The 27,855-nt window shown below is 43.4% G+C and overlaps 1 protein-coding gene across 3 annotated transcripts in view; it reads right to left on the reverse strand.

The window, feature by feature from the left end:
- Positions 1-27,855, reverse strand: part of LOC111960381 (uncharacterized) — a 42,092-nt gene extending 14,237 nt beyond the window's left edge. Inside the window, exons 1-10 of one of the 3 annotated variants that reach the window (XM_070442771.1) lie at positions 27,793-27,855; positions 25,634-25,838; positions 24,898-25,031; positions 21,399-21,496; positions 20,234-20,720; positions 15,233-15,415; positions 14,839-14,931; positions 14,530-14,710; positions 14,054-14,137; positions 11,113-12,098 (exon numbers count right to left, since the gene is read on the reverse strand). In XM_070442771.1, coding sequence (XP_070298872.1) covers positions 12,049-12,098; positions 14,054-14,137; positions 14,530-14,710; positions 14,839-14,931; positions 15,233-15,415; positions 20,234-20,720; positions 21,399-21,496; positions 24,898-25,031; positions 25,634-25,739 — 1,416 coding nt within the window. In that variant the 5' untranslated portion in view covers positions 25,740-25,838; positions 27,793-27,855 and the 3' untranslated portion in view covers positions 11,113-12,048. Of the gene's footprint in view, positions 1-11,112; positions 12,099-14,053; positions 14,138-14,529; positions 14,711-14,838; positions 14,932-15,232; positions 15,416-20,233; positions 20,721-21,398; positions 21,497-24,897; positions 25,032-25,633; positions 25,839-27,792 lie in introns of those variants that run through there. The other 2 variants (XM_070442772.1, XM_070442773.1) reach the window with 2 other exon arrangements.

A 27,855-nucleotide genomic window follows, 5' to 3' on the forward strand; every position in this document is an offset into this window, starting at 1 on the left:
GGTGCACACCTGTAGGAGGAGACGGAGAGACAGCCTGGTGCGTGGGGCTGCCCACAGGACCCACCAGGCTGGAGATACCTACAGGAGGCTTGATGTTAAGAAGAGGCAACCTGAAGGGACCGGGGCTGTGGGGGAGCACTGGAGCCTCTGGTGCGCCAGCCTTGGCACCACTCCCCCAGGCTGGAATACTACTCCAGCCCGTACCCTCCAGAGTGCAGGCACAGGTTTGAACCGGGCTGTGGATGAGCACTGGAGATCTAGTGCCTACTACGCGCACCTCTCCCTTAGGCTCCACTCCCACATATTGCCGGGTACAGCGGAGCGTAGGCATAGGACGCACTGCACCCTCCCAGTGCCCCGGAGACACAGCAGCGCAGAGCCGGCGCAGGATACCCTGGACACCGAAACTGCGTACCGGAGACCAGACCCGCTGAGCAGGCACAATACGCCCCGCCTGGATGCCCACACTTCACATGACACTTTCGGGGGGCTGCCCTATATGCGCACCGGGCTATGGGCACGCACTGGCGACACCCGTGCGCTTAACCGCATAACACGGTGCCCTGACCAGTAACGCGTTGCTTTATGATAAGCACGAGGAGTGCGCTCAGGTCTGCTACCTGGCTTAGCCACACTCCTCTCTAGCCCCCCAAAAAAATATTTCTTGGGTTGCCTCTCGTACCTGTCGCCGCTGCCGGTTGCTGCCTCCTCATATCGCCGCCGCTCAGCTTTCGCTTCCTCCAGCTCAGCTTTGGGCGCGCGATACTCCCCAGCCGTGCCCAGGGTCCTTCACCGTTCAAAATCTCCTCCATGTCCAGGAGTCCTGGGATTTCTGCTGCTGCTGTCGCTGCCCTTTTTCCACTCCGCTTTGGTCCTTTGGCGGTGGGTATTTCTGTAACGGTAGTATATTCCTCCTCCTCGCGACAGGAGAGGCGAGAAGGATCGGACCAATACGCGGAGTGGTTAGTGCTCATGATGATTTAATAAAACGAAACTGAACACTGAAAATACAAACCAAATAAACGAAGAGCAAAAAACCGATACAGTTACCGTGTGTGTGAAAACACAAACACGGAAACATAAACACCCACAAAACACACGTGAAACCCAGGCTGCCTAAGTATGATTCTCAATCAGGGACAATGATTGACAGCTGCCTCTGATGAGGAATCATTACCAGGCCGAACACAAAAATCCTAACATAGAAAATCAACCATAGACAAACCCACCCAACTCACGCCCCGACCAACTAAAATAAATACAAGACAAAGGAAAACAGGTCAGGAACGTGACACCACCCCTCAGAGCTTGGTTCCTCTTTAGGTTTCTTCCTAGGTTCCTGCCTTTCTAGGGAGTTTTTTCTAGCCACCATGCTTCTACATCTGCATTGCTTGTTGTTTGGGGTTTTAGGCTGGGTTTGTGTACAGCACTTTGTGACATCTGCTGATATAAAAGGGCTTTATAAATACATTTGATTGATTGATCGAACAGCGATCCTGGTTTCAAAAAACAGATAAAGCAACTCCTCTCCCCTATTTGACCTAAATAGTTTGTGTGTATGTATTAGTATGTAGGCTACGTGTGCCTTTTTAATTTTTATTTAAACCTCACTAAGGTAGGGGTCACTATGTTCATCTCCGTATGAAAAGCGTGCCCAAAGTAAACTGCCTGTTACTCAGGCACAGAAGCTAGGATATGCATATAATAGATAGAAAACACTCTAAAGTTCCCAAAACTGTTAAAATAATGTCTGTGAGCATAACATAACTGATATGGCAGGCGAAAACCTGAGAAAAATCCATCCAGGAAGTGGGATTTTTTTATGTTTGTAGCTTTCCATTGACTGCCTTTACAGTATCCAATGACATAGGACTCAGATTGCACTACCTATGGCTTCCGCTAGATGTCAACTGTAACGTCTGGAGAGTGATGGGTGTGGAGTCAGACGCAGAGAGCAGAAGGTTGACGGGAAAAACGCTTTAATGTCCTTTCGTAAAGTAACCAGTTACAAACATGGGTGAAGCCCAAAACACAGGCGCAACAAACCCAAAACCATAGTTACCAAAATACCGGACAGCGAAAACCCAAAGGAACACAAACACCACATACGTCAAATAACAACAAGCCCGCACAAACACCAGCGGGCTAAACGAACTTAAATAACACCCATCCCAAAACCCCAACAAGGAACAGGTGAAAACAATTAGACAAAAACAAACGAAAAGGAAAAAGGGATCGGTGGCAGCTAGTAGACCGGCGACGACGACCGCCGAGCGCCACCCGAACAGGAAGGGGAGCCACCTTCGGTGGTATTCGTGACATCAACAGCCTTTAGAAATTGTTTCAGGCTTGTATTCTGAAAAATGAGAGAGTAAGACCAGTCTGAATGAGTGGACACTGCAGTGTCCCAGAGCTGTTTACTGCGTCCGACCGAGAGCCGCCTTTCTTGTTTTTCTTTTATATTGACGAAGCTATTGTCCGGTTGAAATATTATTGATTATTATGACTAAAAACAACCTGAGGATTGATTATAAACATCTTTTGACATTTCTCTACTAACTTTACTGATACATTTGGGATTTTTCGTCTGCCTGTTGTGACCGCCTTGGAGCCATTGGATTACTGAACAAAACGCGCCAACAAAACGGATGTTTTTGGATATAAAGAGGGACTTTATCGAACAAAACAAACATTTATTGGGTAACTGGGAGTCTTGTGAGTGCAACCATATGAAGATTATCAAAGGTAAGTTATCGCTATTTCTGACTTTTGTTACTCCTCTACTTGGCTGGTAACTGTTTGTAATGTTTTGTGAGCTGGGCGCTGTCCTCAGATAATAGCATGGTTTGCTTTCGCCGTAAAGCCTTTTTGAAATCTGACACTGTGGCTGGATTAACAAGAAGTTCATCTTTAAACCGATGTATAACACTTATATGATTTATGAATTATTATTATTATGAGTATTTCTGGTTTTGAGTTTGGCTCGCTGCTATTTCACTGGGTGTTGTCAAATCAATCCCGTTAACGGGACTGGCGCGCGAAGGGATCACTAAGAAGTTAATAGAAAGTCACCCAGTAAAATACTACTTGAGTAAAAGTCTAAAAGTATTTGGTTAAAAATATACATAACTATCAAAAATAAATATATTTGTTATATATACTTAGGTATCAAAAGTAAAACTATAAATCATTTAAAATTCCTTAAATTAAGCAAACCAGATGGCAAAATTTTATTTTTTATTTATTTATGGATAGACACGTGCACACTCCAACACTCAGACGTTATTTACGAACTAAACATTTGTGTTTAATGGGTCCACCAGATCAGAGGCAGTAGGGATGACCAGTGATGTTTTCTTGATAAGTGCATGAATTGGACAATTTTCCTGTCCTGCTAAGCATTCAAAATGTAACGAGTACTTCTGGGTGTCAGGGAAAATGTATGGAGTAAAAATAACGTTATTTTATTGAAGAATTTATGCTAGTAAAGTAAAAGTAAAAGTTAAGAAAAATATAAATAGTAAAGTAGTACTTTAAAGTAATTTTATTTAAGTACATGTGAATAAATTGATGGTGTATTATATTTCAACAAAGTTCCCCATTCACTATGCAGTGTTTTGTTGTCTAATGCACCACCATGAATGAATGATCAATTACCACAATAATGGTAGGCCTATTTTTATTCACTGGTATGTTAATGTATTTAATTCACGCTGGTACGATAGTTTTTATTCCCATTGATACAACTCAAAGCTTTTGAAATAAGCTTGTATCATCGACAACATGTGCAAGCATGTATATAAAGTATAAGCATGATAGTGCAATGCATCTGACTGTTGATGATTACATTTGTAAATATTTAATTATATTGAATCTTTACAAATACATTATAATTAGTAGTAGTAGTAATAGTAGTAGGAGTATATTCCTAACATCTTGGATCTCCGTTACTCTATCAGGAATGGACAATAGCAGCAGACTGATGTCCGCAGTCGTCATGGTAATAGCGTACATGGCGATGGGAGCCCAGACCCAGGACCCCACAATGGCCCCGAACGTCACAATGGCAGCTAATGCAACTACGGAACCCAACGTAACAATGCTCCGAATGTAACTTCAGCCAATGGTACTATGGCACCCAACACAACAATTCTCTGACAGTGGCTGTGGTACCTGTTGTCACACCACCGTCACGCTCTCACGGTGAGTTGCCTAGGCTACATGTCTCACTCGGTCTCCCAGAGTCTCTGACTAGAAAAGGAACAACACATTTCTTATCACTCAGTTTTTCCTCCCAACTAATTATCACTACTTCCCTTTAAACGTATCTCTCTTCTTCCTCTCTCTCTTCTCTTAATAATTGATAAGCATTAAAAGCAATTTATGAATACATAATTAGGAATAACTTATAAAGCATTTAGAAACATGTACGACCATTTATACGTTGTAATTTATGGAAGCTATTAGGTTTACCGTATTAACTAATCAATTATCCCATATTACCTAGAGTGGACAACCAATATGAACGGTTATCTCTCTCCTTCTCCTTCTCTCTCTCTCTCTCTTCCTCTTCTCTCTCTCTCTCTCTCTTTCTCTCTCTCCTTTCCTCTCTCTCTCTCTCTCTTCTTCTCTCTCTCTCTCTTCTTCCCTCTCCCTCTCCCTCTCCTCCATAGCTCTTCTGATCCTGGCTAGGTGTAGTAGGTTTGATGATGCTGTTGCAGGTCTGAAGGTGAAGCACCATGCACTCAGAAATCCTGTCTCCTTCTCTTTACTCACCTTGGCCAGGCTGCATCCCCAAATGACACCCTCTCCATTTCACTATGTAGGGAATAGGGTGCAATTCTGGACTCAATCTGGTAACAAGAACAAAGGACCATGACAGATCTGAAGTCATATCTTAAATATGCAATCATGTTTTTTCCATATCTCAATAAAACACCTTCTAGTTGAGGGTAGTAGACATTAACAACAGAATGAACCCAGTGATACAAGGCCAACTACTAACATATTGTGTTGATAAACTGGTATTACAAGCCCAACTACTAACATATTGTGTTGATAGACTGGTATTACAAGGCCAAGTACTAACATATTGTGTTGATAAACTGGTATTACAGGCCAACTACTAACTATTGTGTTGATAGACTGGTATTACAAGGCCAACTCCTAACATATTGTGTTGATAGACTGGTATTACAGGCCAACTACTAACATTTGTGTTGATAGACTGGTATTACAAGGCCAACTACTAACATTATTGTGTTGATCAGACTGGTATTACAAGGCCAACTACTAACATATTGTGTTGATAGACTGGTATTACAAGGCCAACTACTAACATATTGTGTTGATAGACAATACCATTAATAGGAAAAATGTAATCAATTCAAATTCGTATACATCATCTCCAGCACCACCCCAAACATCATATGTGAAAATTGTATGTTTCTATGGGGATAGAAGTATATGGAGGACATTTTTTTAATGATTTATTAAAGATACATTTCAACTTCACATTCATCATCTCCAGCAACACTCCAACATCAACACTGACCGTCATCTACCTTGTTGACCACAAAACATAGAAAGCAGCCATTTTAATATACAGTGATGTTGGAGTGTTGCTGGAGATGATGAAGATGAACTGTCCCTGTCCCTGTCCCTCCCACTTCTTACGGCTGAGATCCCGTTAATGGGATCGATATGACAACAGCCAGTGAAAGTGCAGGGTGCCAAATTCAAAACAATAGAAATCTCATAATTAAAATTGTTAATCCCACCACAGTGTCCGATTTAAAAAATACTTTACGACGAAAGCACACCAAACGATTATGTTAGGTCTGCACCTAGTCACAGAAAAACCCAGCCATTTTTCCAGCCAAAGAGAGGATTCACAAAAAGCAGAAATAGAGATAAAATTAATCACTAACCTTTGATGATCTTCATCAGATGACACTCATAGGACTTCATGTTACACAATGCATGTATGTTTTGTTCGATAAAGTTCATATTTATATCCAAAAATCTTAGTTTACATTGGCGCATTATGTTCAGTAATGTTTTGCCTCCAAAACATCCGGTGATTTTGCAGAGAGCCACAACAATTTACAGAAATACTCATAATAAACATTGATAAAAGATACAAGTATTAAACATGGAACTTTAGATAAACTTCTCCTTAATGCAACCACTGTGTCAGATTTCTTTTAAACTTTACGGAAAAATCACACCATGCTATAATCTGAGTACAGTGCTCAGACCAAATAAGCCATAAAGATATCCGCCATGTTTTGGAGTCAACAGAAGTCAGAAATAGCATTATAAATATTGATGATCTTAATCAGAATGCACTCCCAGGAATCCCAGTTCCACAATAAATGTTTGTTTTGTTCGGTATAGTCCATCATTTATGTCCAAATATCTTAATTTGTTTGCGTGTTCAGTCCAGTAATCCAAATTCATGACGCACAGGTCAGACAAAAAGTCAAACAATTCCATTACAGTTCGTAGAAACATGTCAAAAGATGTATAGAATCAATCTTTAGGGTGTTTTTAACACAAATCTTCAATAATGTGTCAACCGGAGAATTTCTTTGTCTTCAGAAATGCAATGGAAAGCAGGTTGCTATCACGTGAGCGCGCATGTTCAGCTCATGCCAGACACCTGACTCAAAGAACTCTCCTTCCCTCATTCTTCACAGTAGAAGCATCAAACAAGGTTCTAAAGACTGTTAACATCTAGTTGAAGCCTTGGGAGTGCAATATGACCAATATCCCACTGTATATTGGATAGACAAACCTACAAACCTCAGATTTCCCACTTCCTGGTTTTTGCCTGCCATATGAGTTCTGTTATACTCACAGACATCATTCAAACAGTTTTAGAAACTTCAGAGTGTTTTCTATCCAAATATAGTAATACTATGCATATCTTAGCCTCTGAGAATGAGTAGCAGGCAGTTTACTCTGGGCACCATATTCATCCAAGCTGCTCAATACTGCCACTCAGCCATAAGTCATAAGTGTCATCCCCTACATGTAACTCATTTATTTGTGACAGAGGAAGACTTTTTATAATTCTGTATTTGCTGATGTCCTGTTATGAAGGAAGACTTACGTTTGTCTGTGTTTCTTGGTGGATGTGTGTGAGTGAGAGTGTGACTGTGTGTGTAAATATTTGTGTAGTGATGAGAGAGTCCACACACATACCCCCCACTGGGGACAGACGTCAATTCAACATCTACTGTATTCCACATCGGTTCAAAGTAATTTAATTGAAATAACATGAAAACGTTGATTCAACCAGAGAACTGCCCAGTGGGCCGTAGATGAAGTCATAAGGGCTGCATTTAGACAGGGAGACAATTTCTGATATTAAAAAAAAAAAAAAAAGGTCTTTTGAACAATAACATTAAATCTTTTCACATCAGATGTTTTTAATAGCTGATCAAATTACCAATCAGTGTGTGTGTGTTGTGGTGTGTGTTGTGTTGTGTGTGTGTGTGTGTGTGTGTGTGTGTGTGTTGTGTGTGTGTGTGTGTGTGTGTGTGTGTGTGTGGTGTGTGTGTGTGTGTGTGTGTGTGTGTGTGTGTGTGTGTGTGTGTGTGTGTGTGTGTTGTGTGTTTTGTCCGCACAATGATGACTCCAGTGGATAATCTGTCGATGTGTCCTTTATTAACCAAGGCACATACAGTGGGGAGAACAAGTATTTGATACACTGCCGATTTTGCAGGTTTTCCTACTACAAAGCATGTAGAGGTCTGTAATTTTTATCATAGGTACACTTCAACTATGAGAGACGGAATCTAAAACAAACATCAGAAAATCACATTGTATGATTTTTATCAGTAATTAATTTGCATTTTATGCATGACATAAGTATTTGATACATCAGAAAGCAGAACTTAATATTTGGTACAGAAACCTTTGTGTTGCAATTACAGAGATCATAACGTTTCCTGTAGTCTTGACTAGGTTTGCACACACTGCAGCAGGGATTCTGGCCCACTCCTCCCTACAGATCTTCTCCAGATCCTTCAGGTTTCGGGCTGTCGCTGGGCAATACGGAGTTTCAGCTCCCTCCAAAGATTTCCTATTGGGTTCAGGTCTGGAGACTGCTAGGCCACTCCAGGACCTTGAGATGCTTCTTACGGAGCCACTCCTTAGTTGCCATGGCTGTGTGCTTCGTGTCGTTGTCATGCTGGAAGACCCAGCCACGACCATCTTCAATGCTCTTACTGAGGGAAGGAGGTTGTTGGCCAAGATCTCGCGATACATGGCCCCATCCATCCTCCCTCAATACGGTGCAGTCGTCCTGTCCCCTTTGCAGAAAAAGCATCCCCAAAGAATGATGTTTCCACCTCCATGCTTCACGGTTGGGATGGTGTTCTTGGGGTTGTACTCATCCTTCTTCTTCCTCCAACACACTGCGAGTGTGGTTTTGACAAAAAGCTCTATTTTTGTCTCATAGACCACATGACCTTCTCCCATTCCTCCTCTGATCATCCAGATGGTCATTGGCTAACTTCAGACGGGCCTGGACATGCGCTGGCTTGAGCAGGGGAGACTTGCGCTGCGCTGCAGTTTATAAGTATCCATGACGGCGTAGTGTGTTACAAATGTGGTTTTCTTTTTGAGACTGTGGTCCATCTCTCTTCAGGTTATTGACACCAGTTGTCCTGCCGTGTAGTTTCTGGGCTGCCCTCACCTTCCTCATGATCATTGATGCCCGCCACGAGGTGAATCTTGCATGGAGCACCAAGACCGGGGTGATTGACACGCATCTTGGTACTCTTCCATTTTGCCCCCATAATCAAATTGCGACCGCCTATAAGAGTTGTTTCCTTCTCACGCAGACTGCTTGCCGTATTGTCCTGTTAGCCACATCCCAGCTTGTGCAGGTCTACAATTTTTATCCTGATGTCCTTACAAAGCTCTCTGGTCTTGGCCAATTGTGGAGAGGTTGGAATCTGTTTGATGAGTGTGTGGACAGAGGTGTCTTTTTAATACAGGTAACGATTTCAAACAGGTGCAGTTAATACGGTAATGAGTGGGAGAAGAGGAGGGCTAGCTTAAAGAAAAAACTAACAGGTCTGTGAGAGCCGGGAAATTATCCCCCTACCTCTCTTATACTGGTTGGTAGGTGATCAAATACTTATGTCATGCAATAAAATGCAAATTAATTATTTAAAAATCATACAATGTGATTTTCTGGATTTTTGTTTTAGATTCCGTCTCTCACAGTTGAAGTGTACCTATGATAAAAATTACAGACCTCTACATGCTTTGTAAGTAGGAAAACCTGCAAAATCGGCAGTGTATCAAATACTTGTTCTCCCCACTGTACATCTAGTTGCTCTGAATAGGTGTGTCTGATAAATGACTATAATTTAATGTAAGCGGTTTTTCAAGCCATGTCATGTTTGCTGAAATCCTGCATCTACTAGCACTCACTTCTGTCATCATGAAGTGATTTAAGAGGCTAGTTAAGGATCATATCACTTCTACCTTACCTTGACACCCTAGACCCACTTAATCTGCTAACCACCCCAAAAGATCCACAGAAGACGCAATCGCCATCGCACTGCACATAACCCTATCCCAACTGGACAAGAGGAAAACGTGCGTCAGAATGCTGTTCATTGACTACAGCTCAGCCTTCAACACCATAGTACCCTCCAAGCTCATCATTAAGCTTGCGGCCCTGGGTTTGAACTCTGCCCTGTGTAACTGGGTCCTGGACTTCCTGAAGGGCAGCCCCCAGGTGGTGAAGGTAGGAAACCACACCTCCACTTCGCTGATCCACAACACAAGTGCTCAGCCCCCTCCTGTACTCCCTGTTCACCCATGACTGCGTGGCCACGCATGCCTCCAACTCAATCATCAAGTTTGCAGACGACACAACAGTAGTAGGCCAACGATGACAAGACAGCCTACAGGGAGGTGGTGAGGGCCCTGGCAGAGTGGTGTCAGGAAAATAACCTTATAACAATACGAAGGAGCTGATTGTGGACTTCACAAAAAGTAGAGGGAGCATACCCCATCCACATCGACGGGACCGCATTGGAGAAGGTGGAAAGCTTCAAATTCCTTGGTGTACACATCACTGACAATCTGAGTTGGTCTACCCACACAGACACTGTGGTGAAGAAGGCGCAACAGCGCCTCTTCAACCTCAGGAGACTGAAAAGATTTGGCTTGGCCCCTAAGACCCTCAGAAACTATTACAGATGCACATTTGAGAGCATCCTGTCAGGCTGTATCACCGCTTCGTACGGCAGCTGCACCGCCCGCAACCGCAGGGCTCTCCAGAGGGTGGCACGGTCTGCCCAATGCATCACCCTGCCTGCCCTCCAGGACACCTACATCACCCGATGTCACAGGAAGGCCAAAAATACCATCAAGGACATCCAATAACTGAGCCACGGCCTGTTCATCCAGCTTACATCCTGAAGGCGAGGTCAGTACAGGTGCATCAACGCTGGGACCAAGAGACTGAAAAACAGCTTCTATCTCAAGGCCATCAGACCGTTAAATAGCCATCACTAGCCGGCTACCATCCACTTACTCAACCCTGCACCTTAGAGGCTGCTGCCCTATATACATAGACATGGAATCACTGCCACTTTAATAATGGAACACTAGTCACTTTAATAATGTTTACATACTGCTTTACTCATCTCATATGTATACACTGTAATCTATTCTACTGTATTTAGTCAATGCCACTCTGACATTGCTCGTCCTAATATTTAAATGTTTCTTAATTCCATTCTTTTACTTTTAGATTTGTGTGGATTGTTGTGAATTGTTAGATACTACTGTACTGTTGGAGTTCAGAACACAAGCATTTCGCTACACCCGCCTTAACATCTGCTAAATATTTGTATGTGACCAATACATTTGATTTACTCTAAATCAAGTTCTGTCTACAACCGTGTGTCCTCCTCATTCCCACACCTGGCTATGCTATTCCACAAAATCATGAAGCATATTTTCAATATGACTTATTTCTCTATTCGTAAAAATATGAACAGAAAAGCTCATTTTTACACCTCTTCACATTGAATGTGTGATGGGTCCGCACTCAAAAAGATATCACATAAAGCTTAGTTCATTTTTTATATATTGTTATTATTTTTACTACAACATGATAGCAGTACACAGACGTTTAGGCTTAACATCCTTCTACAGTGTGTAGGTTCACAACTTTCTCAATCAGAAACAGTATTTATTACAGGGAAGACAGGTGAGTAAGTGGTGAGCAGCCGGTGCTTCTAATCAGCGTTGCGATTCATCAGCCAATCAGGGATGTGGCTCCACTGGTTTACCTTTATATGTGTTACCATCACAATGTCTGCGTTTCCACAGGAAGCCCAATTGTGATTTTTTTTCCACTAAATTGTCTTTTGACCAATCGCATCAGAACTATTTTTTCAAAGCTGATCTGATTGGTCAAAAGACCAATTAATACAAAATATCAGAATTGGGCTGCCTGTGTAAACGCAGCCAAAGAAATACCGAAATATAATAGCATAAATAGCATAAATTCTATTCAAAATATATGTGGACATTGTTATTGCATAAGAGTACACATTTCTTCACTTCTCTGGCTTAAGGTTTTCTAGAGGCATTCAAAACCCAACGCTCAGTTCCATATCAAATACTTGAAGTACTTAACTTGTACTTTCAGCTCCTAGTGGAGCGAATAGCCTTAAGGATCAGATACAGAACATGTGTAAAACATCCTAATAAATCATATTTTCAGGACACAAAAACATTCATAAACGTATTTACATTAGCATTGATAAGTATATACTGGGATTGGATTGGAATAGTTTTATACTCTATATTATGTACATTTCAACAAGTAATAAAAAATAAACACTAACCAAAACATAATTGACAAGAGAAAAGATACATACATATATATGAATAAATATGCACGACTACAGTATATAACAAAATACTGTGTTATTGAACAAAAATGGCCAAATCAATAAAATGTTGAACTTGGCTGTAAAGTCCTCCTTTGGTAGCTCAGCAGGTTTAAGGCAGAAGGTTGAAGAGGTTCCAACAGACCAACGTCATCAACAGGCCTGGAAAAACAAAGAAACAAACAAGAAACCATGGTTACTTTCAACAGGACTTTTCAACACTGACACCTACTGGTTGAGTCAAGTAGTCATCAACAGGCTCAACAGCATTTAATCCTACAGACTACAGTGCAACGACCGCAGTCCACAATGACCACAGTCCACAAAGACCACAGTCCACAATGACCACAGTCCACAATGACCACAGGCCACAATGACCACAGTCCACAATGACCGCAGTCCACAATGACCACAGTCCACAATGACCACAGGCCACAATGACCACAGTCCACAATGACCACAGGCCACAATGACCACAGGCCACAATGACCACACTGCCACAATGACCACAGTCCACAATGACCGTGCATGAGCCACACTGCCACAATGACCACCACAGTACACATGACCGAAGTCCACCAATGACCACACTGCACAATGACCACACTGCACAATGACCACACTGTACAATGACCAACTACTGTGACAATGACCACACTGCACAATGACCACACTGCACAATGACCACACTGTACAATGACCACACTGCACAATGACCACACTGCACAATGACCACACAGTACAATGACCACACTGTACAATGACCACAGTCCACAATGACCACACTGCGACAATGACACACTGCACAATGACCACACTGCACAATGACCACACTGCACAATGACCACACTGTACAATGACAAACACTGTACAATGACCACACTGCACAATGACCACACTGTACAATGACCACACTGCCACAATGACCACACTGCACAATGACCACACTGCTACAATGACCACACTGTACAATGACCACACTGCACAATGACCACACTGTACAATGACCACACTGCACAATGACCACACTGTACAATGACCACAGTCCACCTGACCACACTGTACAATGACCACACAGTACAATGACCACAATGCACAATGACCACAGTGCAAATGACCACAGTGCAAATGACACACACTGTACAATGACCACAATACCTCACTGCACAATGACCACAGAGTACAATGACCACACAGCATAGTGACCACACTGTCCAATGACCACAGTCCTCAATGACCACAGTCCTCAATGACCAAATCAAATCAAGTTTATTTTATATAGCCCTCGTACATCAGCTAATATCTCAAGTGCTGTACAGAAACCCAGCCTAAAACCCAAACAGCAAGCAATGCAGGTGTAGAAGCACGGTGGCTGGGAAAAACTCCCTAGAAAGGCCAAAACCTAGGAGGAAACCTAGAGAGAACCAGGCTATGAGGGGTGGCCAGTCCTCTTCTGGCTGTGCCGGGTGGAGATTATAACAGAACATGGCCAAGATGTTCAAGTTCATAAATGACCAGCATGGTCAAATAATAATCAGGAATAAATGTCAGTTGGCTTTTCATAGCCGATCATTAAGAGTTGAAAACAGCAGGTCTGGGACAGGAGACGTCCGGTGGACAGGTCAGGGTTCCATAACCGCAGCAGAACAGTTGAAACTGGAACAGCAGCAAGGCCAGGTGACTGGGGACAGCAAGGAGTCATCATGCCCGGTCGTCCTGACGTCCTGACCACAGTCCTCAATGACCATAGTCCTCAATGACCCACAGTGCGCAATGACCACAGTGCGTAATGACCACACTGCACGATGACCACAGTCCACAATGACCACAGTCCACAATGACCACAGCCCACAATGACCACAGCCCACAATGACCACATAGCACAATGACCACAGAGTACAATGACCACATCACCACATACAAGCACAATGACCAAACTGCACAATGACCACATTCTACAATGACACCAGTCTACAATGACCACAATCTACAATGACCACCCTGCACAATGACCACCCTGCACAATGACCACAGTCCACAATGACCACAGTGCACAATGACCACAGTGCACAATGACCACAGTGCATGATAAATGACCAAATGTTGACTTCACTCACCGTGAAAAAGGGGTTTCCCACAGCTTGAGGAAACCTGACTGGAGAGGCCTGTCAAAAGTGTGATGGAGGGAGAGCCAAGATCACCTGCAGGAGAAGAACAACCATTTTACAAAGTTACAGAACACTTCCTCTTTCCTAGGTGTGTACAGTATGTGTGTATATGTATGTGTGTGTGTGTGTGTGTGTGTTTATGTCTGTGTGTTTATGTCTGTGTGTTTATGTGTGTGTGGTATTTATGTGTGTGTGTGTGTGTGTATAATGTGTGTGTGTGATATGCGTGTGTGTGTGTATATGTGTGTGTATATGTGTGTGTATATGTGTGTGTGTGTATATGTGTGTATATGTGTGTGTGTACGAGCACTCTTGCATTATGCAAAAACAGTTGTGTTATCATAGTCAGCAAATGTACATTTTAAATAGCAGTTTATGGTAGACATGAAAGCAGTAATTTAAGAAGATGCACTCCTGAATCTTACCATTATCCCCAACAGATCCCCGGACAAAGAACACTTTTTGAAGACCAGTATCTATTACACGTCTGGGCGTTAGAGTCAAGGTTTTGAGCAAAAGTGGAGCCAAATTATCAGGGATGATGAAACTAAATTGGATTATTTTTATATTAGGATCATAAGCAAGTTCTTTGTCCGTCACTTCCACCTGAAAGAAAAGTATGAAATAATCAAACTATTATATAATGTAAGTTCAAACAGGACTGTCTGTTGCACCCAAGGAGAATGAATCCATCGTATCGGTAATTGGTAATATCACTAGAGACTTAAACTTACTTGTGTTTTGTTGATAAATGTGGCTCCATTGTACAAGGCCTTTTGAACTGTAAATGTTCCATTTTCATACACAACAATCATTGACTCATTGGACTGAAAAAAGATCAACAATATTTAACATCAGCAAGTTCATCAGATTTTGTTGTTGTAATTAATGAAGTATGTTTTGGTGATGAATGGAGAGGTTCCTGTAATGTCTAAGTATCTGATTTGTAAAAGGTTGATATGGGTTGCCATACACAAGGTTACTGGTTTGAATCCCTTCCTAACCTTAACAAATTAGAATGACTTGCCTTAATTTAACCAATCCCTAAACATACGTGCTTAAACTTTACACCTTCATTGCAGTTCTTCAAGTAAAATGAAATAAGGAAAACTGGATGTGTTGTGTTACCTTGATTTGATTAGTTAGTATTTCACTGATGATCCCCAGGTATCCCTGAAGTGTCTCTGCAGGTGCACTAATCTCCACTATGTAAGGTGGGCTGGTTGTGACAGAGACGTAAGTGCAGTTCCTGGGGTCATCTCTAACATCGCAGCCCTTAGGTTCAGAGTAGCGATTTCTTTGTCTCAACCACTGTGTGGAAAACAGGCACTTAAACAAATATACAGTTGAAGTCGGAAGATGACATACACCTTAGCCAAATTCATTAAACAGTGTTTTTTACAATTCCTGACATTTAATCCTCGTAAAAATTCCCTGTCTTAGGTCAGTTAGGATTCCCACTTTATTTTAAGAATGTGAAATGTCAGAATAATAGAGTGATTTATTTCAGCTTTTATTTKTTTCATCACATTCCCAGTGGAGTCAGCAGTTTACATACACTCAATTAGTATTTGGTAGCATTGCCTTTAAAATGTTTAACTTGGGTCAAACGTTTCGGGTAGCCTTCCACAAGCTTCTCCACAATAAAGTTGGGTGAATTTTGGCCCATTCCTCCTGACAGAGCTGGTGTAACTGAGTCAGGTTTGTAGGCCTCCTTGCTCGCACACGCTTTTTCAGTTCTGCCCACAAATTTTCTATAGCATTGAGGTCAGGGCTTTGAGATGGCCACTTCAATACCTTGACTTTGTTGTCCTTAAGCCATTGTGCCACAACTTTGGAAGTATGCTTGGGGTCATTGTCCATTTGGAAGACCCATTTGCGACCAAGCTTTATTTCCTGACTGATGTCTTGAGATGTTGCTTCAATATATCAGCATAATTTTTCTCTCCTCATGATTCCATCTATTTTGTGAAGTGCACCAGGCCCTCCTGCAGCAAAGCACCCACACAACATGAACATGATGTGCTTCACGTGGGGATGGTTTTATTCGGCTTGCAAGCATCCCCCTTTTTCCTCCAAACATAACGATGGTCATTATGTCCAAACAGTTCTATTTTGTTTCATCATACCAGAGGACATGTTTCCAAAAAGGACAATCTTTGTCCCCATGTGCAGTTGCAAATCGTAGTCTGGCTTTTTTACCGCGGTTTTAGAGCAGTGGCTTCTTCCTTGCTGAGTGGCCTTTCAGGGTATGTTGATGTAGGACTCGATTTACTGTGGATATAGATACTTTTGTACCCGTTTCCTCCAGCATCTTCACAAGGTCCTTTGCTGTTGTTCTGGGATTGATTTGCACTTTTCGCACCAAAGTAGGTTCATCTCTAGGAGACAGAACGAGCGTTATATCCATCCTGAGCGGTATAAAGACTGCGTGGTCCCATGGTGTTTATACTTGGGTACTATTGTTTGTACAGATGAACGTGGTACTTCAGGCATTTGGAAATTGCTCCCAAGGAAGAACCAGACTTGTGGAGGTCTACAATTTATTTTCTAAGGTTGTGGCTGATTTTTTTTGATTTTCCCATGATATCAAACAAAGAAGCACTGAGTTTGAACGTAGGCCTTGCAATACATCCACAGGTACACTACAATTTACTCAAATGATGTCAATTAGCCTATCAGAAGCTTCTAAAGAAATTACATCATTTTCTAGAATTTTCCAAACTGTTTAAAGGCACAGTCAACTTAGTGTATGTTAACTTCTGACCCACTGGAATTGTGATACAGTGAATTATAAGTGAAATAATCTGCTGTTAATCAATAGGGGGTGCTGTTTACACTTTGTAGAATTTTTGTTCCCAAATTAAACTGCCTCCTACTCAATTCTTGCTCGTACAATATGCATATTATTATTACTATTGGATAGAAAACACTCTCTAGTTTCTAAAACCGTTTGAATTATTTCTCTGAGTGAAACAGAACTCATTCTGCAGCACACTTCCTGTCAAGAAGTGAGATTTCTGAGATCGAGGTCTCTGTTCCAGGGTCGGTTTATAAATTCCCTTGTAAGCTATGGGGCTACATGCACTGCATACGCCTTCCCCTAGATGTCAGTAAGCGGTGAGACTTTGAAAGGAGTGGATAGCACCATCTGGGGAGTATAAAGCCTCTTGGAACGGAAGGACCAACCTTTTCGACGTGGAGCCTGACGCAGGAGGTACACCAGCATGGCGTCCTGAAAAGCTTTCGGTTTAGCAGTTCTATATCTCCGGCTCTGATTTAATTTGTTTTTGTTCTTAAAAACTTCATAAGGTAGTTAATTTAAACCGACTTATAGCAGTTATATCAGTTTATTGCGATTTTCTGGAGTTTCTTTGTCAGGCGTTATCGCGAGTTGGGCACCTCTCCGGTACATCGGCGTTGGCAGCTAATTTCTACAGGAGTAGAGGACATCTTTCAACCAAAAGACGATTGTTCTGGACAAAGGACCACTTGCCCAAGATTCTGATGCAAGATCATCCAAAAGTAAGAGCTATTTATGATGTTAATTCGTACTTCTGTGGAAGAGTGTAAAATTATTAGTCCGCCATTAATTTCAGCATGGTCTCGCTGTAACACACGCTGTATGTCGAGTAACGTTAATTTTAAAAAATCTAACCCAGCGGTTGCATTAAGAACTACTGTATCTTTCATTTGCTGTCCAACCTGTATTTTTTAGTCAAGTTTATGATTAGGATCGATTAGATTAGGTTCCTCTCCAAGATGGCGCCTGCCAGATTGCCTGAAATGTTGCTACTAATCACGTTGTATAACCACGATTTGTGCCACTAAATATGCATATTTTCGAACAAATCCTACATGCATTGTGTAATATGATGTTACAGGACTGCATCTGATGAAGTATATGAAGGTTAGTCAAAAATTATATATTTTTGCTGGTTTGTTAGGATTGCTAACCTTTGCTGCTGGTAAACGGCTTGTGTTTCTGGCTATTGTGGTAAGCTAATATAATGCTAAATTGTGTTTTCGCTGTAAAACACTTAAAAAATCTGAAATATTGGCTGGATTCACAAGATGTTGGTCTTTCATTTGCTGTGCGCTGTGTATTTTTCAGAAAAGTTTTATGATGAGTATTTAGGTATTTGACGTTGGCTCTGTAATTATTCTTGGCTGCTTCAGCACTATTTCAGATTGCAGCTGCAATGTGCAGCTGCAAACTGTGATTTATACCTGAAATATGCACATTTTTCTAACAAAACATATGCTATACAATAAATATGTTATCAGACTGTCATCTGATGAAGTTGTTTCTTGGTTAGTGGCTATTTTATATCTTTATTTGGTCGAAATTGTGATAGCTACCTATGCCAGAAAAAATTGTGAAAAAAAAAAAGTTGTGTCTTTTGCTTTCGTGGTTAGCTAATAGATTTACATATTGTGTCTTCCCTGTAAAACATTTTAAAAATCAGAAATGATGGCTGGATTCACAAGATGTGTATCTTTCATCTGGTGTCTTGGACTTGTGATTTAATGATATTTAGATGCTAGTATTTACTTGTGACGCTATGCTAGGCTATGCTAGTCAACTTTTTTACTGATGGGTGCTCCCGGATCCGGGATTGGGACCAATTAGAAGTTAACAATTGCTGGAAAAATTACTTGTGTCATGCACAAAGTAGATGTCCTAACCGACTTGCCAAAACTATAGTTTGTTAACAAGAAAGTTGTGGAATGGTTGAAAAATGAGTTATAAAGACTCCAACATAAATGTATGTAAACTTCCGACTTCAACTGTACTACAAAAAAGATAAAGCGCTCACTTTTTTGTTTAAAATGTATATAAATAGCTGAGTGTTACTATACTCACTTTTGAGGACACAAGCTCAATTACATAGTACAAGTAATATGAAAATAATAAATATCATATTCAATCATTTTCCTATTCAACAAAAGTGGGTGAATCGGGCTTGAAATAATGTAAATGTTTTTAAATATAGTAGCAATCAAATTCTAAAGAACTTACTATTTCATTTCACCTTTCTTATAACTGTCAAATAAAAATGATTACTTAGTGACAGTGCAAGATTGGCACCATTTCATACTACTGAAAATATTCTGTCCTGCGTCCTCTGAGCGACACAGAGTCACGATTCAAATACCTGCCGACTCGTTACAACCTTGGCTTTAAGCACAACATTTTCATCCCTGTGTGACAAAGTTAAAGTGGTCTTTTTTAAATTCTACGAAATGAAACTTTTTCATGTTGAGAACTGTAAATCTGAGATCAATATTGCTGTATTCTCTAGACCACCCATTCATATGCCTGATCGCAAGAGGGACTCCGATGCTAATAGCCAGAGGAAATTGATCCCTTGTCTGGATAGGCCAGAAAATGTGACAGTTTACCTCTTATGCAAATGAGGTATCCGATTGCAAACTCTCCATCTCACCTTCTCGCAGGTAGCAACAACTGAATGGGGAGACTCAGCTGTTTCACTGAGCATAAAGCCGATATCACATGAAGCAATCTGGACTAAATGTATGATGCTTGCAACAATGTTACATCGGTGTTTCTCTGTTTGTCACGTACCCCAAAAATTGCTTGCAACTTAGTTGCATCGCAAGAGATGGACTCAATCTTATTTAATACAACTTAGCATTTTTCCCCCTATTTAGGGGACTTGACATCGAAAAGGTTTTAAAGCTATTTAATTTTCAGAAAGGTTGTCACAATAACTCGTCATGTGACTTTAGAGGATTGTGGGTAATTCAACGTTTTTGACTTTATGTTATCTTACACAATTTTGTATGCATGTCTGCAGAAAGAGAAGAAAATGTTGATATTTGTATTAAGTACTTTGTTATATTTTCTGTAATGGATCATGATGATCAGGTTTAAAAACCGCTGTGAAAATTGACTTTTGAATTACAAGAGACCACACCAGCAAATCTGCTGTATTCTGCATCTCTTGACATTAGACTCTATTGCTGAGTTTTGCTACATGTTGGCAGCTACAGTATATCTCCTCTAAGTCATGATGGAATTAGCACTACACTCAACAATGCCTGCTAAATTGAATTAAAATAGTACAAGTACTATGTATCTATACTTGTGTCTGAGGACATTACCGTAAGTCTAAGAGGAGTTGTAGCAGTAGTTGGAGTTGTTGATGTATTAGGAGTCATAGGAGTAGGACTAGGAGTAGCAGATGTAGCAGTAGGAGCCATTGTTGTGCTGTTCAGAGCTGTTTGGGATAGGTCCAGTAGATGTTCTGTTAGGAGCTGTAGTTGTTGTAGTGGGAGCTGTAGTTGTTGTAGTGGGACCTGTAGTTGTTGTGTTAGGAGCTGTAGTTGTTGTATTAGGAGCCGTAGTTGAGCAATAGTTGTTGTTGTAGTAGGAGCTGTAGTTGTACTAGGACCTGTAGTTGTTGTACTAGGACCTGTAGTTGTTGTATAAGGAGCTGTAGTTGTTGTACTAGGAGCTGTAGTTGTTGTAGTAGGAGCAAGAGTTGGTGTTGTTTGAGCTCTTGTAGTGGTGACAACTGAGGACAGTCGTTTTACTGTCACGCTAGGCACTGCAATCCAAAATACCCTGGAGGTCTGCATAAATGTTGACCTTGAAGAGGAAGACAGATAATAGTACCAATATTAGACTGCACAAAAAAAATCCTGCAACGTTCTCAAATTACCCATGTTATTCAAAATCCATTGGTTGTAGGATTCCCAGTGCTCATTCAATCCTGATTCTGCAGATCATCCATTTCTGGAAATCCTGAGAGTTATCGGAACATTTCTGGAATTTTGCAAACCAGGGCAAACATTTAGAAGGGAATCACTGGGTAAAACTAGTTTAATCAACGTTTTTTCTCGTAATTTCAACCCCAAATATCTATGTGATGACATTGCATCCTCATTGAAAACTGAAAGGGTTTGGAGGAAGTAATCAACGTAAGGTCTTTTCTACTACTCAACCAACGGTAAATGAAATCTAGATGTTGAACTGATGTATGTGCCTTTGGTTCATGCAACAAAATGTTTTTATACTACAAATAGATATATAGTAGCCTCATGCCTTCAATAGGCATGGCACCTCTGCAAACATTTTTGACAAAATATATGTGATTTCAGTTGCGTCCTACAGAAAAATCATGTAAAAAAGAACTTTGTTGTGTTTGTGATGGTTTTATACAGAGACTATGGTTGCCAAATTCCAGTAACTTCCAAACAGGATTTCTGGAAAACCTGTGAATTTGGAGAAAGTTACTGTAAATGTACAACTCTAGTAGAGACTCACTTGACTACGATGTTGCCCAATGAGGCTGAGGATGGTGATGTCCAGGTGACTGTTACTGATGATTTAGCCTGGTTGTTGCTTTGACTCACCCCAGAGGCCTAACAGTAAAATAACAGGTAAAGCCAATCAATAAAGAACAATGACTTTGGTACATTGATGTAAGGTAAGGCACTGATCATTTCTTATTGGTGGTTCTAGCTATAGTACGTAAAGGTAACAGACTCTTGTCTAGGGTTGAAAATTTACGTTAACTTGCCAAAAATACCCAGGTTTCAAGCAGTAAAATCTGGAATCCACGAACTAGATTTCTGGAAACCTTGTAATTTTGGGAAGTTACCAGAATTGTTGCAACCCTAGTTTTCAGCACTGTGTAGCCTGACCAGTAAAAACTCTCCTATTAGTGGGCTCAAGTCAGTTTGATTTTATTTTAAATATTGATGAGTCAATATAATCCAATAAGTCAGTAGGTAAATTGGTAACAGTGAAGACTATTGTAACAATCGTCGTATTGTGGAAGAGAGGAGGACCAAAGTGCAGTGTGGTCGTATCCATAATTTATTAGAATACTTCTCAATAATTAACAAAACAATAAACAGACGAAAAACCAACGACGCTACAGTCCCGAACTAGTGAACACAGAAAAAAAACAGGAATACACGAACAGGAACAATCACCCACAAACAAACAGTGAATACAGGCTACCTTAATATGGTTCCCAATCAGAGACAATGACAAACACCTGCCTCTGATTGAGAACCATATTAGGCCAAACAACAAACCCAACATAGACACAGAAAACATAGAATGCCCACCCAGCTCACGTCCTGACCAACTAAACAAAGACTAAACAAAGGAAATAAGTGACTCTGGCGCTGGACGTGGCCCCCACCCCACCATAGTTAATTCCCGCTTCCGTGGCCTCCTCTTAACGGCGACCCTCCAAATTAACCCCACTGGACTGATGGGCGCTCTGGACTGAGGGGCAGCTCCGGACTGAGGGGCAGCTCCGGACTGACTGACGGCTCTGGCCGGTCCTGGCTGACTGACGACTCTGGCCGGTCCTGGCTGACTGACGGCTCCGCCGGTCCTGGCTGGCGGACGGCTCTGGCCGGTCCTGGCTGGCGTACGGCTCTGGCCGTTCCTGGCTGGCGGACGGCTCTGGCCGGACCTGACTGGCGGGCGGCCTGGCGTTTCCTGACTGGCGGGCGGCTCTAGCGGCTCCTGACTGGCGGGCGGCTCTTGCGGCTCCTGACTGGCGGGCGGCTCTGGCGGCTCCTGACTGGTGGGCGGCTCTGGCGGCTCCTGACTGGCGGCGGCTCTGCGGGCTCCTGACTGGCGGGGGCTCTGGCGGCTCCTGACTGGCGGGCGGCTCTGGCGGCTCCTGACGGCTCCTGACTGGCGGGCGGCTCTGGCGGTCCTGACGGCTCCTGACTGGCGGGCGGCTCTGGCGGCTCCTGACGGCTCCTGACTGGCGGGTGGCTCTGGCAGCTCCTGACTGGCGGGCGGCTCTGGCAGCTCCTGACTGCGGCGGGCTCTGGCGGCTCCTGACTGGCGGGCGGCTCTGGCGGCTCAGGACAGACGGGCGGCTCTGACGGCTCAGGACAGACGGACGGCTCAGGACAGACGGGCGGCTCTGACGGCTCAAGACAGACGGGCGGCTCTGAGCGGGCTGGGCAGACGGGCGGCTTGACGGCGCTGGGCAGACGGCGGGGCTCTGACGGCGCTGGGCAGACGGGCGGCTCTGACGGCGTTAGGCAGAGGACGGCGCAGGCGGCGCTGGGCAGACGGACAGCTCAGACGGCGCTGGGCAGACGGGCAGCGCAGGCGGCGCTGGGCAGACGGCAGCGCAGGTGGCGCTGGGCAGACGGGCAGCGCTGGCGGCGCTGGGCAGACGGGCAGCGCTGGGCAGACGGGCACACCTGTAGGGAGGAGACGGAGAGACAGCCTGGTGCGTGGGGCTGCCACAGGACCCACCAGGCTGGGGAGACCTACAGGAGGCTTGTGTTAGCAGGTGGCACCTGAAGGACCGGGCTGTGGGGGAGCACTGGAGCTCTGGTGCGCAGTCTTGGCACCACTCCCCCAGGCTGGATAACTACTCTAGCCCGGACCCTCCAGAGTGCAGGCACAGGTTGAACCGGGCTGTGGGTGAGCACTGGAGATCTAGTGCCTACTACGCGCAGCTCTCCCTTAGGCTCACTCCCACATTTGCCCGGTACGAGCGGAGCGCAGGCATAGGACGCACTGCACCTTCCCAGCGCCCCGGAGACACAGCACGCAGAGCCGGCGCAGGATACCCTGGACCGAAACGACGTACCGGAGACCAGACACGCTGAGCAGGCACAATACGCCCTGGCTGGATGCCCACACTCGCATGACACTTTCGGGGGGCTGCCCTATAGCGCACCGGGCTATGGGCACGTACTGGCGACACCGTGCGCTAACCGCATAACATGGTGCCTGACCAGTAACGCGCTGCTTATAATAAGCACGAGGAGTGAGCTCAGGTCTGCTACCTGGCTTAGCAACACTCCCCGTGTGCGCCCCCAAAAAAATTTGGGGGCGCCTCTCGTACCTGTCGCGCTGCCGTGCTGCCTCCTCATATCGCTGGCCCTCCCCCGGCTGCCTCTCGTACCTGTCGCGCTGCCGTGCTGCCTCCTCATATCGCTGGCTCCTTCTCTCCGGCTGCCTCTCGTACCTGTCGCGCTGCCGTGCTGCCGTGCTGCCTCCTCATATCGCTGGCTCCTCTCCCCGGCTGCCTCTGCTCTTCTAGCTGCCCCACCTGTTTCCATGGGAGGCGATCCCTTCCAGCCAGGATCTCCTCCCATGTGTAGCAACCCTTGCCTTCCAAAACGTCTTCCCATGTCCATTCCTCCCTCTTGCGCTGCTCTTGCTGCCGCTGCCTGTTACCACGATGCTTGGTCCTTTTGTGGTGGGTGATTCTGTAACGATCGTCGTATTGTGGAAGAGAGGAGAACCAAAGCGCAGCGTGGGTCGTATCCATAATTTAACAAAAACTATAAACAGACGAAAAACCAACGACGCTACAGTCCCGAACTAGTGAATACAGAAAAAAAAACAGGAACACACGAACAGGAACAATCACCCACAAACAAACAGTGAAAACAGGCTACCTTAATATGGTTCCCAATCAGAGACAATGAAAAACAATGACAAACCTGCCTCTGATTGAGAACCATATTAGGCCAAACAACAAACCGAACATAGAAACACAAAACATAGAATGCCCACCCAGCTCACGTCCTGACCAACTAACAAAGACTAAACAAAGGAAATAAGGTCAGGAACGTGACAACTATGGCCAGAATGTCCTGTGCTGTATTGTAACTAGGGTTGCAAATTTCCATAAACTCTCTGAAAATGTCCCAGGTTTTCCAGAAATCCCAGTTGGAGGATCTCATGATTCAGGAGGGTAGGAGCAGGGTGGGAATCCTCCAACTGGGAAAGTTTCAGGAATTTTACAACCCTAACAGTAACTCACTGCGATCCCATTGCAAGGCACAAGAACGATCCCAGTCCCACTGCCGAGAGAGAACGTTCCCACAGCGGTGTTCTGTCCTTCCTCATGGGCCTCCAGAAGAAACCCTTTATAGGTGATGGTTCCTGACAGAGTCACTGAGAAAGAGAGAGAGGGAGAAATGAGAAAAGGGAGAGAGAAATTTTAAAAAGGGAGAGAGAAGGAGAAAGAAAGAGATATTGAGTGCTAAAACGCTGGATGACATGTCTTTGGACTAAGTCATGATTCCCTGCCTCTTAGCAATCTTGCATTGTCACGTTAACTGTGCTGAAATATCCTATGTGAAAAGTTCATGTCTGAGCAGGGATGGACTGCCAAAGGTCAATTCTGGTAAAATGGGCTATCTCAAATAAAATCAAACTTTATTTGTGACATGTGCCGAATACAACAAGTGTAGACTTTACCGTGACATGCTTACTTACAAGCCCTTAACCAACAATGCAGTTCAAGAAGAAGAAAATATTTAACAAGTAGACTAAAAAATAAACGTAATAACAAAAAGTAACACAATAAGCCCTGTTAAAATGTTTATTTAAATTCTCACAAAATTAACATTTTTTGCAGGTGCCTCAAGGAATGAAATGGGTTGTGTATTAGAAATGTCCAGACAGATTACTGTTCCCACTCCGTTCCTTCATCTGAGCCAATACAGTATGGATCGGGTAAGCCTAATAGTGTGCTTCTACACTTGGTGACTCACCTTGGATGGTGTCTCCTGGCTGGTAGGTGGTCTGGTTGACAGTGACAGTGTATGGTGAGGAAGAGCTCTGCCCTGTGCTTGCCATGAAAACTATTACCAGTAGCATTGAGCCACACTGAGAAGCAATGGAAGATCCTCCCCCACTGAAACCCTCCACTTGTAGAGCAGCAGAGAGAGGAGAAGGCAGAGAAAACCCACCATTTCTCTGATAGCAGAGGTGTGTGTGTGTGTGGGTGTGTGTGGTTGTGTGTTGTGTGTGTGTGTGTGTGTTGTGTGTTGTGTGTGTGTGTGTGTGTGTGTGTGTGTGTGTGTGTGTGTGTGTGTGTGTGGGTGTGTGTGTGTGTGTGTGTGTGTGTGTGTGTGTGTGTGTGTGTGCGCGAGAGAGAGAGTGAGAGAGAGAGAGAGAGAGAGAGAGAGAGAGAGAGAGGAGAGAGAGAGAGAGAGAGGAGAGATAGAGAGAACAAGAGTTAGGAGATAGAAAAAACAGGATAAATAAATCCATTTACAAAGACACATCCATAAATTAAATATTTCTAATGATATTATAGCCATTTTGTAACTACAAACATACAGTAAATAGGTAATGAACAGTTGCCCGGTCAGTACAGACAATGGAACTCAAACACCTGTGGAAATATAAACTCTGACCTTTTGTCATTAAAGTCTCTTGTTTAGACAGAAAGTTTAACAGCAGTAACAACTATATAACTAGTCATAATTACACTGTAATAAGAATTAAGTTTAAATAACAAATCTACAATGTTAACAAATAAAGGTAGGGGAAAACCCCTGGAATGATCTTAATGTAAGAGCATACATGAGCCTCCATGTTAGAAGATATTGAAACTAATATCCAGTCTTGTTCAACAGAACTTCACCAAAAGAAAGACAAGTATTCAGGTGATGTTTGGTGCCAAATTATGTATTAGGCTTTTTATATCTATCTCTAGCATGACGTCTTAAACCCTAATTTCTAATGTTACTGAGGACAATTATTATTATTGCTATTAAAACAACAAAAAATAAATTCCAAAGACAATGTGAATGGGTGCTCGAATCAGTGGGAGCACTCGTCCCCACCTGCCTAAGATGCCGGGATGGCGAAGTCCCTGCCCACAGGGATTTTCCAGGGCGGGAAGGACCAAGCCCTGCCTGATGCCCAGGCTGGTATGGAAGCGAGCGCACCCATATGTCACGCCCTGATTAGTTTCAACTGTCTTGTGCTTGTCTCCACCCCCTCCAGGTTGTGCTCGTCTTCCCCATTATCCCTTGTGTATTTATACCGTGTTTTTTCTGTCTGTCTGTGCCAGTTCGTCTTGTTTGTTCAAGCTTACCATCGTTTGTCCTGTCAGCGCCTGTCTTTTCCTAGTCTCTCTTTTTCTCATCCTCCTGGTTTTTGACCCTTGCCTTTCCTGAACCTGTACCCGCCCGTCCCTGACTCTGAGCCTGCCTGCCCCTGACTGCTGCAGCCTTGCCTGTCCCCTGACTCTGAGCCTGCCTGTCCCTGACTCTGAGCCTGCCTTGTCCCTGACTCTGAGCCTGCCTGCCCTGACTCTGAGCCTGCCTGTCTCTGACCTGAGGCCTGCCTGTCCCTGACTCTGAGCCTGCCTGTCCCTGACTCTGAGCCTGCCTGTCCCTGACTCTGAGCCTGCCTGTCCCTGACTCTGAGCCTGCCTGTCCCTGACTCTGAGCCTGCCTGCCGTCCTGTACTTTGCTCCTGCCCTGGATTATCGACCCCTGCCTGCCTTGACCTGTCGTTTGCCTGTCCCTGTGTTACGATAAACATTGTTACTTCACACCGTCTGCACTTGGGTTTTACCTTGATTCCTGATACCATAAACACCACGACCAGCACACACACCTCTCAGACCGTGAAACCAAAACATATAACTAAACACACAATCTCACCCTGATCGGAGGAGCTTAAACATTCATACTGTTCATGTGTCTATGTATTTATTCCAACACTCATTAATTCCAATCTTCAGACAGTCACAGATCAACCCATCTTTCCCAGTAAATCATCATCCTACCATTTTCTCCTGCAACACTTCCCTCCATTCACTAGTGATGGACAATTATTTGTTAGTGTTATTAACATAGGCTTGTTAAATAGTTAGTAGTGTAAGTAGTTCATGAAAAGATAAACCATGGCTTACCAGGTTGATTTAACTTCAGCTCGACGAGTGTTGAATTGAACTGTTTCAAGGACGTGATATACA

This window comes from Salvelinus sp. IW2-2015, unplaced genomic scaffold (assembly GCF_002910315.2).
Source record: "Salvelinus sp. IW2-2015 unplaced genomic scaffold, ASM291031v2 Un_scaffold16612, whole genome shotgun sequence".
Lineage (NCBI taxonomy): Eukaryota > Metazoa > Chordata > Actinopteri > Salmoniformes > Salmonidae > Salvelinus > Salvelinus sp. IW2-2015.